The sequence below is a fragment of the Lagenorhynchus albirostris genome, chromosome 16, assembly GCF_949774975.1.
Source record: "Lagenorhynchus albirostris chromosome 16, mLagAlb1.1, whole genome shotgun sequence".
Taxonomy (NCBI): domain Eukaryota; kingdom Metazoa; phylum Chordata; class Mammalia; order Artiodactyla; family Delphinidae; genus Lagenorhynchus; species Lagenorhynchus albirostris.
In genome coordinates, this window is record NC_083110.1 from 52,250,425 (window position 1) to 52,263,304 (window position 12,880).

The window sequence follows — 12,880 nt, forward strand, 5'->3', positions numbered from 1 at the left end:
CTTGCTCTGTGGCCCTGCTGCCTTTCTACCTTCAGTTCACAGCGGTCCCTCAGAAATCTGACCCTGCATCCCTGGGGCTGTTAATCCCTCTGGATCCACAAAAAACACCTGGTGCTCCTATGAGTTACTAAGCATTCTCTTCCAGCTCTGGGCGTGTGCCAAAGCCTTGAAGCCCAAAATAAAATGTCCCCAGGCTAGAGGCCATCAGGAAGTCCTGGCGACGTGGACAGGGCAGAGGACTCCACCTCCACGTGGCCCCGAGCCCCTCTAGAAGCGGCAGGAGTCTCTGCTCTCCCAACCTGCGTGCGTCTCTCAGAGATGGCGTGCCTCTGCTCATCACATACCCCGAATCTCCTCTCCTCAGACCTCACCTCTCTGGTGACCCACACTGTCCTCCCAGGGGACACTGGACTGGGAGGGAGGAAACTGGGTTCCAGGACAGGGTCTCCCAGTAATTTATTGATTTTTGAGCAAAATGCTTAACTTCTTTGGATTTCAAGTTCTTAGGAAAATAAGAGGCTTGGGCATGATTTACATAAACATCTTTTTTGGCTCTAAAGTTCTAATGTAGTCATTAGACTGTGCTCGTCCTATGAATTGAGAACCAGGGCTGGGCAAGGCTGACCTGGCTTAAGGGGGCCAGCACTCCACTCACTGCCCACTGGACAGTCGCCTCCGGGTGGCTGGAGAGCTCACCTCTGGCAGTGTGGGAGGCGAGGAGCTGCCCGGATGGTAGAGGGAGAGGTGCAGCTCCTGGAAGACCGCAGGCAAACTCTGCCAGAGCAGTTAGAAGACCTGAAAGACAGGCTCCTGGCTTTCGGCTCTAGGAAACCTCCGCAGGTCCTGCAGAACAGTCTGACTCCACTGAGTTTTCCTCTTGCATTTATTAAGAAAAAGATCCCAGCTTACGTATAAAACTAATTACCACCAATTAGTTCAACTGCTTACCGCCTAGACTCAATCTCCTTGCAGATCAGTCCACGGACAACACATCGGCGTTGTTGTGACGTGAATCTGATGACAGCACTGAACTTAACACGCTCAGCCTTCTCATAGTCTGTGGCGGGGTATGTTTCTTTCCCAAAACAATCAGACGAGTGATGGCAAATATGTATCCAAGTATGAAGGAACCAAAAGCTTTCCAAGAGGATGCCTTTGTACTCGAGGTGAGAGAGAATAACGAGAAGCACTGATTTACAGAGTGCAAATTCTAAATGTTCTAAAGTCTGGATTTGTATAACCAAAGTAAAAGAATTCTTCCACCTTCTACTTTCTTGTGTCCCCCAACCCCATCTTCCTCTCCTAGGTGGAATGGAGTAAGGAGGATAAAATAAACTACTTTTGTTTCTTTTCCCTGTCAGCAAGTATTTATCGAGTCCCAGCTACTTGCTCTGTGCTAGGTTCATTCATCTCCAGGAAACCTCATTTCGTCCTCATAATAACTCAATAAGGCAATCAGTATTTACCTCATCTTACAAAACTAAGACCCAACATGTCAGAGTTGGGAATTGAAGCGCCAGGATTGGAACCCCATTCTCTCTGACTCCAAGTTCCCTGCCCTCCCAACACACCCTGATCTGCCGGGCTGTGCTCTGCCAGAGGGGAAGACGTCAGAATAGCTGAGGGAGGTGCCCATCAAGAGACCGCCTTAAGTCGCCCCGTACTCTGCAGCTGGCATGAGCGTTTCTACTGCAATCCTCCATTTCTCCTAACACCTTTGTAGGGGTGGACACTGCAACTGCAGGTTCCCTGCACCTTAGGTGTTGAGCGCATACCTGCTGATCATTTTTCTAAGAACTGCAGCCAATGTCTCTCCATCCTGTACACTGTTGAACACCCTCTGTATATATTGAGAGGTTTCCCTTCTGAGTGAGTCAAAGGAAAATGTTTCCCCTTATTAGGTGGGTATTTTAACATTTCTTATTTTCTTTTTGTTCTTGTAAGTTGCATCACATGCTTTCCCTTCTACTTCTGATTTCCATGCTCAAAGAGGGCCTATGCCTTTGTTCTTACCTTTCTGGGAACTAACCTAGTTTCCATGCGGTAAGGGATGTTCCCTCTGAGTTCACCAAAGCACATCTTCCTGTCATCTTTCCCTCTCTCCTCTCCTTTCTCTAAGGCTGTAGTTTGTTCTTATGCTTCTCAGATGCTTTGAAGACACAGAGCTTTCCTGAATACTTTTATTTAAACGTGATGCCCTCAGATTTTACCGTTTGATTGGCTTTCTCCTCTTTAGGACCCAAACTGACATCACATAGGTTTTGTCACTTTTCTCAGCCCTCAGTGCTGTCATTGTAAAAGTAGAGTAGACTGGGGGTTCACAACCTGGGCGAGGGGGTCTGTGGACTCCTAGGGAGCTCTCAGAATGATTCAGGTGTGAATCTCCTAAAACTTTATGCAAAATTGTATGTGTGCCACCCTCTTTCCCAAACAACTGGCCTAGAGTCCTCAGCTAACCTCAGGTTCTCAAAGGTTCTGTGATCCAGAAAAAGTTACGAGTCACTGGAGTAGATGATACTTAAAGATTCTTTTAAATTCAGAAATTCTGTGAGGATCTCTCATTCAGTTGTAGGAGCTCTTAACAACAAAGTCTGGATGCCAGTCTGCAAACAGTGCTATCTTGGGGAAAGCTCAGAAAATATTTGATGATGCTAATGGTGGAGATCTCCCAGATGATATTCCCCTTCACTTTCTTGACCAATTGTCCTAAACCTTCTTGGCCAAAATTTACACGCAACAAGATCCAAGAACTTGGTTGATAATTCTGAACTCTTGGGCATTTTGGATGTGTTTGTGTGTATGTCTTTGTCCAATTGGTTAAGTTGTCCCTCGAAAAAGAAAAGGGAAAGCTTTTGTTTTTCTGTTGTGAAAGTCCACAGGTCTATCATAAACCCCCTCCTTAAAATTTTGTATTTGTTCTTCTCTCTCCTTGTAACTGAAATTCACAGGATTTTTAGCTGATCATAGAATATCAAAGCTAACAGGAAGTTATCTTTGTCTGAATCTTTTGTTTATGGATGAGGAAGCTGCCAGAGAAAGGAAGTGATTCACCCAAAGACACACAGCAGGCTCATGGCAAAGCGGGAGCTAGAGCCCAGGAATCCTGACCTGCAGTGCAGCACCCTTCCCAACGATCCCGCTTCCCCTAAACGCTCCCTACCTCTCATTCACCCCTTTCTGCTCTTCAGAGAACACCACGAGCAACCAACCCAATGTCTCATCAGCTTGGGAGTCTTCAAAGGAGTGAAAAGTCAAACCCTTTCACAGCTGCAGAGATGGGGGCAGTGGGCTGGGCTGGACAGGTGACTCAGGAGAAGGAAAGCAGCAAAGCAGGGACTAACACAATTAGGGAATGCTGATGAGCAATTAGCAAGGGTCACAGGACTTGAGGAAGATGACCAGACACACTGGGAGAAGGTGCTGACCAGTATCCACAAGAGGCACCAATCAGCCCTCCAAGCTCGGCTCCCAGCCCCTTCTGTCCACCTGCGGAAGCGTCAGTGAAACCAGGAACTCACGACTCCCCTCCCTCCTCTCACGTTCCTACTCCTGGGGCTTGGCTGGGCTATTTGCTTGCCTTGAATGCCGCCCTCCTGCTGTTCACCTATCATAAAACCCCCAGTTCTTTAAGCCCCAGATCAAAAGCCGCTTTTCTCTTAAAGTCTTTCCATCTTCCTCTTCCTGCCGCTTATTATTTCTTCCCATCTTGAACTCTCAGAGCGAACTGTTTGTGACCCTACTTCCCTGTCTGCGTTACAATTGTGAACATGTCTCATCCCCCCAGTGGAGCTCATACACTCCTTTAGTTGGGGTCAGTCATATTGTATTCTTTCTTTCACTCAAAAAATATTCATTGAGTGCCTTCCATATCTCAGGGGTTCTGGTCCCTTATGCTCTAATGGTGACAAACAAAGGGACGAATACAATAGAGCTGATAAGTGCCCCTTAGGTCAGGTGCAGGGAGCTGTGAAAGCACAAAGTCCAGCATTTAATCTAGTCTTGCAGGGGGAGGGAAAAGTTGTCAGGAAAGGCTTCCTGGAAGGAGCAGCATCTAAGTGGAAAAGTGAAGGACAGGTGGGAATTTCCCAGACATACAAAGCAAGGGAGGCTTTGGAAGGTGAGGCTGGCTTGCTGTCTAAGGGGCCTGATCACATGGGGCCTTCCTAAGCCCATGAAGGAGGAGAGACTTTCCTGAGAGCAAAGGGGAGCCCCTGACGATGTTCACTCCTCTGTGCCTCTTGCAGCACTTAGCACAGTGCCTAGAACATCCTAGATGCTTGAATGGGAGAGGCAATGGTCATAACATTTCCCAATGTCTTTTCATGCTCTCAGGTTACATTCCCTCGACTTATGGGTCAGATGCTCAACCTAGCTTCCCAACAGTGATAACAAAATTGAACTACTGGTTTAGCACCGCACAGCAAGGACAAGCGTGGCTGGCAGTTCTCCTGATAACGCAGACTGGTCTGGAATGCATTTATTCAAATAAGTGACACAGCCTGAGATCACATCTTGTGACTGGATCACCAGAGAATACCTGTCATTCAAGCCCTTCCCATCTTTAGCTCTGTCATCCAAAGAGGCCCTCAAGAGGCAGAAAGCTTCTTTTGCAGGACCTCATTTCCCGGGTTGCCATCCTGCTCCCAGTGCCAGGAGGGGAAGGCAAAGGGGCTTGGGAGGGAGTGTGTGGGCAGGAGCCCTTTTCACACAACCCCCAGCTCTCAACAGGGAGCAAGATGGGTGCCGTGGAGAAGGGGCTCGTGCTGGGAAAGCAGGAGGAAGGGAGGGGACAGGAAGCGGTGCACTTGGGGTCTGGAAGCCCACCAAGAAAGGCAAATCAGTTTTCAACAAGCCTGGCTTTCTGTGTTGCCAGCCCCCTCCTCTCCTCGTTAGGAAGCGGGAAGTGCGTACCACTAATCTCACCCGAGCGAGCGCCATGCGCACTTCCTGTGCACACTGGGTCCTGGCGTCAGGCCGCAATGACTCACTGCTGACCATAACGAGGCCTCCAGGCCCCAGGCGCTGACTTAGAACATTTACAGAATTGTTCCTGTGTTGAGACATTCACTTCTTTTCAACCAGCCACTTCACCCGCTCTCCCCCGGCGAACTATTCATTCCTGACTAGACACACCCTTCTTTCCTCACAGAACACCCCTTCCAGGAGCACCTGCTCCCGGGCCAGGTAAAACCCTCCCCAGGTATTCTCTTTCCTCAGGCCCACACAATCCACTTTAGGGAGCCTTCCCACATGCCAGGCACCACACCCACCTCATTTAATCCTTACACTGCCCTTCGAGGGAGGGACAGAGTTCCACTCCTACTTTGCATAGGAGAAAACCAGTGGGGAGGCTAAGCCTGGTTATTTATCATTATCCCACACTGTCCTTCCTTGCAGCAATGATGCCCCACTCCCCGCCACAGGCTGGGGCTGCAGGTCTGGCCTCACCTGTGCTTTAGGCCGCTGGGCTCCTGCGGCCTCCAAGCACACCTCTACTGCTGTGTCCGTCAGACTCACTGAAACATAAGGCTCCTCAAGGGCAGAGATGAGATAACCCCTGTATCCTGCCCAGAGGCTGGTGTCTACAGGCCTTCAATCAACTATTTGTTGAGTAAATGACACTTTAAAGGGAAACTGGGATTGCAGGTCTGAGGATCAAGCATCGTCTATCATGGACATTGTGCACAGTAGATAATAAATGATTTGGAGACATCTTCAAGAATTCTATCTGGTTCGAAAAACATTCTAGAATGTTCTCAGTTCCAGAAGCAGCTCTCCATCACCCAAAGCGGATAGCTTCCATTTGTAAAGTGCTGACATGTTCCGTTCCCAGCCCCTGTGCTTAGCACTTTACATGCATCACTTCGTGGAATCCTCTCAACCAGACTCTGAGGTAGGTGTCAATCTCCATTTTATGGATGAGGAAACTGAAGCTCAGAGAGGGGAAGTAACTCACTCCCAAGTCACTGGACAGTAGAGGTGAGCAGGCATTCAAACCTGGCTGCTTTAGAGAAGCTGCCCAAATCTTTGCCTTCTGGGGTAGTAAACAACGTAGCCAAAATTAGAACCGTGATCCAACTGCTAAGTTCATCTCCCCCTGCCCCCAAATTTTCAGCCCTCAAAACACCCTAGGGCCGCCCTGGTCCAAACCCCCAAATCCGGATAGCTGACCCGGAGAGAAAAATGGGACAGTCACCTAAAACCCTGGCCTGCCTTTCAAGGAGCCCAGCACGGGGCCACTCCCCCCAGAACCAAAACGCATTTGCTCTTCAGTGAACAAGTCAGCTCGCACACAAACACGAGACAGGACGAAGACCTGACACGGCTGAGCGCTGGCAGGCAGAGCACCGTGGGTTACGGAAACGAAGCGTGTCGCACACAAAACCGAATCACACGGAGCCCCACCGAAGCCTGGTGTTCTCGGCCGTGTTGGGCAGAGGGAGGATCGTCCCCCAGCACGACGGGGCCGGGAGGAAGGCCTGCCTCCTCGTGGGCTTTTGCACCAGCCCAGGAGGTGCCCAACGTGGGGGTCGCTTCTGAATCACCTTGAGAGGCCAGGATACAGACTGTCCTCTGCCTCCACTGTCCCAGCCCTGACACCTTAGTGGACGACCCCTCCGTTCCCTCCTGGGTCATATTTTTGTTCCCAAGAAAGCAAACAGCTCTCACGGGCGTCCACGCGGCCAGGGGTGAGCCCACCCTGCTGGCCAGGACACCCGGGCACACACGGGCATGCTGCAGGCCTACCTCGCTCGCGGCAGTCCGAGCGGCCTTCCTCTCGGCCGGCTCGCCACCTCTCTGCAGCTCTGAGGGCTCAGCCTCCCTTCCCGGGAAAGGGCTACCCCGGGGCTGGCGGGGCCGGCTCTCCTCTGGGGTGTGGAGCTCTGTGGGTCTCTGTTCGGTGCTCAGACACCTGACCACGTCTGACGGTCTCAGGCAGCTCTTCTTAGAGATGGCGGGTCCACCCGGGCATCTCTCACCTGCCTCCCTGTCTGCTTTCCTCTCATGTGCTCCACTTCCTTCTCGCCACGGCTGCCGCTCACCCTGGCTGCTAAAGGCGTCACTAAGCTCCGAGATGACCCTGTCCGAACGCCCAAGCCTCAGCTGGGAGAAGCTATCCTTGAGGACCCCTGGAGGTGGCACGTGGGTACCACCATCTCCGCTGGCGTGGAGGGAGGTCTGGGAACCGGGCGCCAGGGAGCAGGCTTTGTGCGGGGGAGGCAGGGCCAGCGGGGAGACTGCTGAGCGTGGGGTGGCCCAGGCCGACCAGCCCGAACGGGGGACGCTGAGGGTAAGGGAGGAGCTGGGCCTCGCCCACAAGGCCAGGGGTTCAGGGCTATAGACAGAAGCCTCTGGCAGAGGAGGCAAGGGTGGGGTCAGGGCCAGAGGCCGCCTGCTCGGGACTCCTACGGTCAGCGAGATCCACTCAGAGGTGACAGCGTGCATCTCGGGGGACAGGGCTCGGTGGGCGTGGGGCAGAGATGAGGGGGCTGGCGTGATGAGCTTGCTGTGACCGGGAAACTTCAAAAGAAAAGGAGAGAGAGGAAAACAAAAGAAGCAAAAGGCACAAGTGTCAGCACAGAGAAGAAAAGGGGAAAATAATCACAAGGGCTATATGGAGAGGAGTGAAATGGAGAGGAAGAGCAGGACACTCTGGTGTCCAAAAAGGAAATCATCTGGTTAGGTTGGGAGAGAAACTGGGATGTGGGTGCATGCGTGTGGATGCGCGGGTGTGTGCAGGCGGGGGGAGGATGGAGAAGCACGCGGTATGGAGATGGGAGAAAGGGTCCCATCAGGGCAGGAACAGACGGTGCCGGCTGGTCTGTGGAATCAGACTTGTAAAGGGACACACTGGAAGCACCCCACCCAACCGCCTCTGCCAATGCAGCCTTGACCCAGAGCCATGAGGAGAAAAAGGTGTCCTGGTTGAACCACTGTGCTGTACACCTGACACTAATATAACATTGTATGTCAACTAGACTTCAATAAAAGTTTAACAAGGCCTGCCACTGCTCTGACCCTTCTTGGGCTTTTATTCTCTCTAGGGGGGCTCAGCAGAGAGCCTTCCAGGGAGGAGTATGAGTATCGTAGTCATCTTGTTTTATAGTTGTGCTTGGCTACAGTCAAGCGAAAAATCTAGTTGAGTTCCCCATGCTATGACGAAGCAGAACGCCCTGCGCCTGGCTCACACCCTCTCCTCGAGAGATCATAGGATCTGGATCTCGCTGTGCAGGAAGCCCTGGGTCAGCCCATCTCATGCTTCCTGCCAAGAACCATCTCCTGGGGTCAGCAGTGGCAGGTGGGAGAGGAGGAAATGATTAGAAGATGAGAGAAAAGAGGCACCATCCAAGTGTCCCCAGGTCCTGCTCTCATTTCTCTGGCCATACTCCCTGTAACTTACCACTTATGGTCAGTCTATTTCACAAGCAGTCACCCCACTGTGCCTCTCCTGAACCCAAGGTCTGATTTTTTTCTTGGCTTTGGGAAAGTGGGGATGGGTTTGGAATAATGTATATTTTAAAACAAGTTTGTTCACAATTAATGTTCAGGCAAGCAAAGATCTTATTATGCCTATGAATCTACTTCTTTTCAGCCCAGTACAGACAGAGACACTGTTCCTTTTCCAACCCGGTTCTTGATTGCAAAGAACACTCTGAATCCAGTCTATATGTCTGAGGATGAGCCCATGAAATTCTCTCTTTCAATCTTTGTCTTCTACAGGCCAATCTTGACCAGTAAGATGACTAAGAGAACCATACTGGCCATGGGACACTGGTGGTATCCAGACAACCAGCTTCACCCAGGAAGGGATGCTCCCAGAACAGAGTTTTGGACCAACTGATAATGGCGCTTATTTCTCTCTCCCTAATCATCTTATCCCCAGAGCAATCACCTTAAGCACTTCCTTTTCCCCAAGATAGTATTTCTCCCACCAAGGTCTTGAAAAATGCCATTTGTACACATGAGAACAAACCCTGCACTGCTGCAGACGGTTCTTAATCACAGTGTTGCAGAACCACCCCCGAGGGGCTGTGTGCTATTAGCACGGAGGTTTGTCGTGCTGCGTGTGAAAACCAGTGGCGAGAAGCTTAGGTACCTGAGGGCTTGCAGTGGCACTACGACTTGGGGAGGAGGAGAAAGGCAGGTCGATGTAATCCACGGGGTTTTTCACCAACGGCCGTTTGATCACGTCCACATAGGTGATGGGGAAGATGCCTTGCCGGGACGTCCCTGGGATCCTCCCTTCGTACCAGTTCTCGTCCACCTGTCGAAGCAGCGTGATCCTCTCGCCCTGCAAGACACAGAAAGGCGAGGGTCCTTGTCCTAGCAGCCTTGGCACGTCTGAGGCCCCTGCCTGTACCTCGTGCTCTCCTGCATTATTTATTACATTCTTTGTTCAGAAAAACCTTCTTTGCTAGACCTGGATGGAATCAGTTATCACTGGGACGGAGATGTAGAGATACCTGGAGTAGAGATACCTGGAGTATCTCTACTCCATATATATACCTGGAGTAGAGATACCTGCAGTAGAGATACCTGGAGGCTGTTAAGCTTGGTCTTTACATATTTTGGTAAAGGAGAAGGTCAGACTCATTCTCTCAAGCTAACAGGCAAACATAGTATTTTTGACTCATCTAATGCAAAACAGACAGATACCCAATCTTCTTCTCTAAGGTAAAGGTTTTTGGGGTTCTTTTTCTTTTTCTATGTAATTTTATTTTTTCCTGTATTATTACAGAAAAATTAAAACATAAACCTGAGGCAGAAAAGAATCATTACCATAATATTATCACTTGGGGGTAACCGCTGTTAATATTTTGGTGTAGATAATTCCATGTGAATTAGACTTGCACATACTTTTTTCTTATGAAAACTGAATACGCACTCTATTCCCCTTTCCAACTTGCTTTTTTATACTCAATAACATACAGTGAACCTCCTTCTTTATCAAGAAATAGAATTCTACACTTTTCCTGGCGGTGCACAGCTTAATGGCCCACTGCAGGATGTTCTATTGTACACACATATAATGGTTTAATTATTGGTCTCCTGATGTAAGGCAATTAGGCTGCTTCCAGTGTTTCTTTCTTCTATAAGCTGGCTCATTTTTTTCCAGGCATAAGCTCACGTCCCTCAATCCTCAGTAAAATTAGTAACTTTAATACCTTCGGCCAGTTGAGAATTTTGGCATGTAAAGACAGCGTCTGAATTCGTGGGAAGGACAGTGTCTCTGCACAGCTTAACTGTGTTCAAAATAAGCATGAGCGCCTTGAAGGCAACGATAACACTGTCCTCTCCTGCTCAGTGAGCCCCAACTAGATGCCACGTGTCACACTGGGGGCTTCACTGAGGCTGTTTCATTAAATCCTCTCACAGCCGCTCTGGAAGGGGGCCATTTATCTTCATTTTACATATAAAAAATCGCAGCTCTGAACAATTATTTAACTCCCCCAAAGCCACACAGCTGATAACCTATGACTCTTGGCTTCAAAGTTTTTCAAACTTCCTGGACTTCCTTTTCTCCACATTAATGTTGTACCACCTAGTTACCAACACAGCACTTCTCACATTACTAGGTGCTCGATAAACACTGAATACGGTTTACAAAAGAGGTAGGTCTGTGAGAATTCATGGACCGTTCATTAGTGAACTCAATGCAGGGTTTGTTTTTTTAATACCTCATGGCAGAAACCCTGCAACTGCCCTCTGTGCAATCCTTGATGGGGCACGGAGCTTGGGGGCACGGCAGCCTCACCACAGTGGCCACCGCTGCAGTGCCCCATCCCCACGATGAGAGCGCCACCCAGCGGGGCCCCCTGGCGTGGGATGAGAGGGCAGCTTACCTTTCTGAAGGACATCTCTACTTGTGTATCACCATTAAAGTTAAACTTGGCGATAGCTTCGCCGTATTCCAGAACCTGCACTGGTGCCAGCTTTTTGGGCTGAGCCTTCTCAGCAGGAGGAAGAAGCTGAGAAAGGAAAAAAGAGGCGAAGGAGAATGGAAAAGAGAAGAAAGCAGAGAAATGAAAGGAGGAAACAAAACACAAGTTAAATGAATTGTGCTTTGGGCACGACCAGGCTTTTCCTTAGAAAGAGAAAGAGCCAGAGTACCTCAATGTAGGTGCGGGGGAAGATTCCCACCCGGCCGTGGTGCTCTCCTTCATACCAGTTCTGATCGATCTGCTTATAAATGTACACGACGTCTCCCTTCTGCAGAGGAAGCTCCCTGTGGACAGAGGGTCACAGCATCTTATCAGATGTCCCAATGTGTGTAAGATTAAGATGCTCCTTGTTTTAGCAAAAGGAGACTTCGAGTGAGGTCAAAGGGGACAAGTTACAGAAGAGGCGGCTCCATATGTGGATGCGACAACTCCACTATTCAGGAAACTGCAGCACATTCGGCATTTTTCCAGTCTTGTGGGATGAAGGTTAACTTTCAAACTGACAAGTGCCCAGACACCTTATTAGTTTGTTGTGGTTTCCCCAATGTATTTTTTGTCAATGCTGTCTTATGCTCAGAATATTTATGCAACACACAGTGATGCACCCAGCAGTCTTAGCTGCTGTTCATTAATGAAAAATGTTTCCTTCTAGATACTTTCACTACCCTCTTCTATGCCCTAGAAATGCATGCCTTCATTACCCATGACATTTAAATTACCCTCAAATTGTGACATACGGATATCCTTTTATCATGCTATTCGTTTAGCCATTCATCCACCACTCATTTCATTACCCATTCATCCATCCATCCATCATCATGCAGTAGAAACGCTCTGATATTAGGCAGATCTGGGTTCAAAACCCAGTTATACCATTTACCAGCTCTGGTACCTTGGGCAAGATATTTAATCTCTCTGAGATACTTTCTTTATCTGAAAACAGGAGCTAACTCAGAGTTGGTGGAGAATTCAGCAACAAACTACAAATAAAACACCTAGCACGGTGCCTGTTACATAGTTAACACTCAGTAAATGTTAATTCACTTTCTTTTCAACATGGAAAAGGGATCTTGGAAAGAAAAGTGGATTTTCCTTCAAATGGTCTTCCTGCCCCTTTTCAACTTTTCCATATACATCCCTTTGTTTGCCTCAATAATATGTTAACCGCTAACCAGGACTCCATTTTAAAAACTGAGAGAGAAAGATAAATTTTAAGCAACACAAAAACTGTACCTTGAAATTTTCTTGCATTAAAAAAAAAAAAAATGGGGCTTCCCTGGTGGCGCAGTGGTTAAGAATCTGCCTGCCAATGCAGAGGACACAGGTTTGAGCCCTGGTCCAGGAAGATCCCACATGCCATGGAGCACCTAAGCCCGTGCGTCATAACTACTGAGCCTGCGCTCTAGAACCTGCAAGCCATAACTACTGAGCCCGAGTGCCACAGCTACTGAAGCCTGCACGCCTAGAGCCCGTGCTCCACAAGAGAAGCCACTGCAAGGAGAAGCCCGCGCACCGCAACGAAGAGTAGCCCCCGCTCGCCGCAACTAGAGAAAGCCCGTGCGCAGCAACAAAGACCCAACGCGGCCAAAAAAAAAAAGAAAAAATGACTAGATCTTTTCCATTTGCCTCAAACCAACAGCATGGAAAGACAGGACTCTGACTGCAATTTGGACGGGGTGTGCCTGCTTTGCAGTGTGCCAGGAAGTCCCACGGTACGTGAGGGATGCTGGCTAAACAAAGGGGCACATCTGGAAAACCTCACACAAAGTCAGCACTGTGCTGGATGAGAGAACAAGGCAGCCTGTGTGGGTCTTGCACTGGTAGGCAGGATTCTAACCCTAAAGAGGCCTGTGAAGGGGATCCGGGGCATTTGTCTCTGGAAGAAAGAAGGTCTTTGGCCAAATTCTTGCCATAGCCCTCCCTGGGGGAGTTCTGAA

General features: G+C 49.4%; 1 protein-coding gene across 1 annotated transcript in view; it reads right to left on the reverse strand.

Annotated features, from left to right (window-relative positions):
- Positions 1 to 12,880, reverse strand: part of SORBS1 (sorbin and SH3 domain containing 1) — a 237,035-nt gene that overhangs the window by 12,187 nt on the left and 211,968 nt on the right. Inside the window, exons 27-30 of the mRNA XM_060125606.1 lie at positions 11,113 to 11,227; positions 10,845 to 10,970; positions 9,098 to 9,292; positions 6,748 to 7,521 (exon numbers count right to left, since the gene is read on the reverse strand). Of these exons, the coding sequence (XP_059981589.1) occupies positions 6,748 to 7,521; positions 9,098 to 9,292; positions 10,845 to 10,970; positions 11,113 to 11,227 (1,210 nt within the window). The remainder of the gene's footprint in view (positions 1 to 6,747; positions 7,522 to 9,097; positions 9,293 to 10,844; positions 10,971 to 11,112; positions 11,228 to 12,880) is intronic.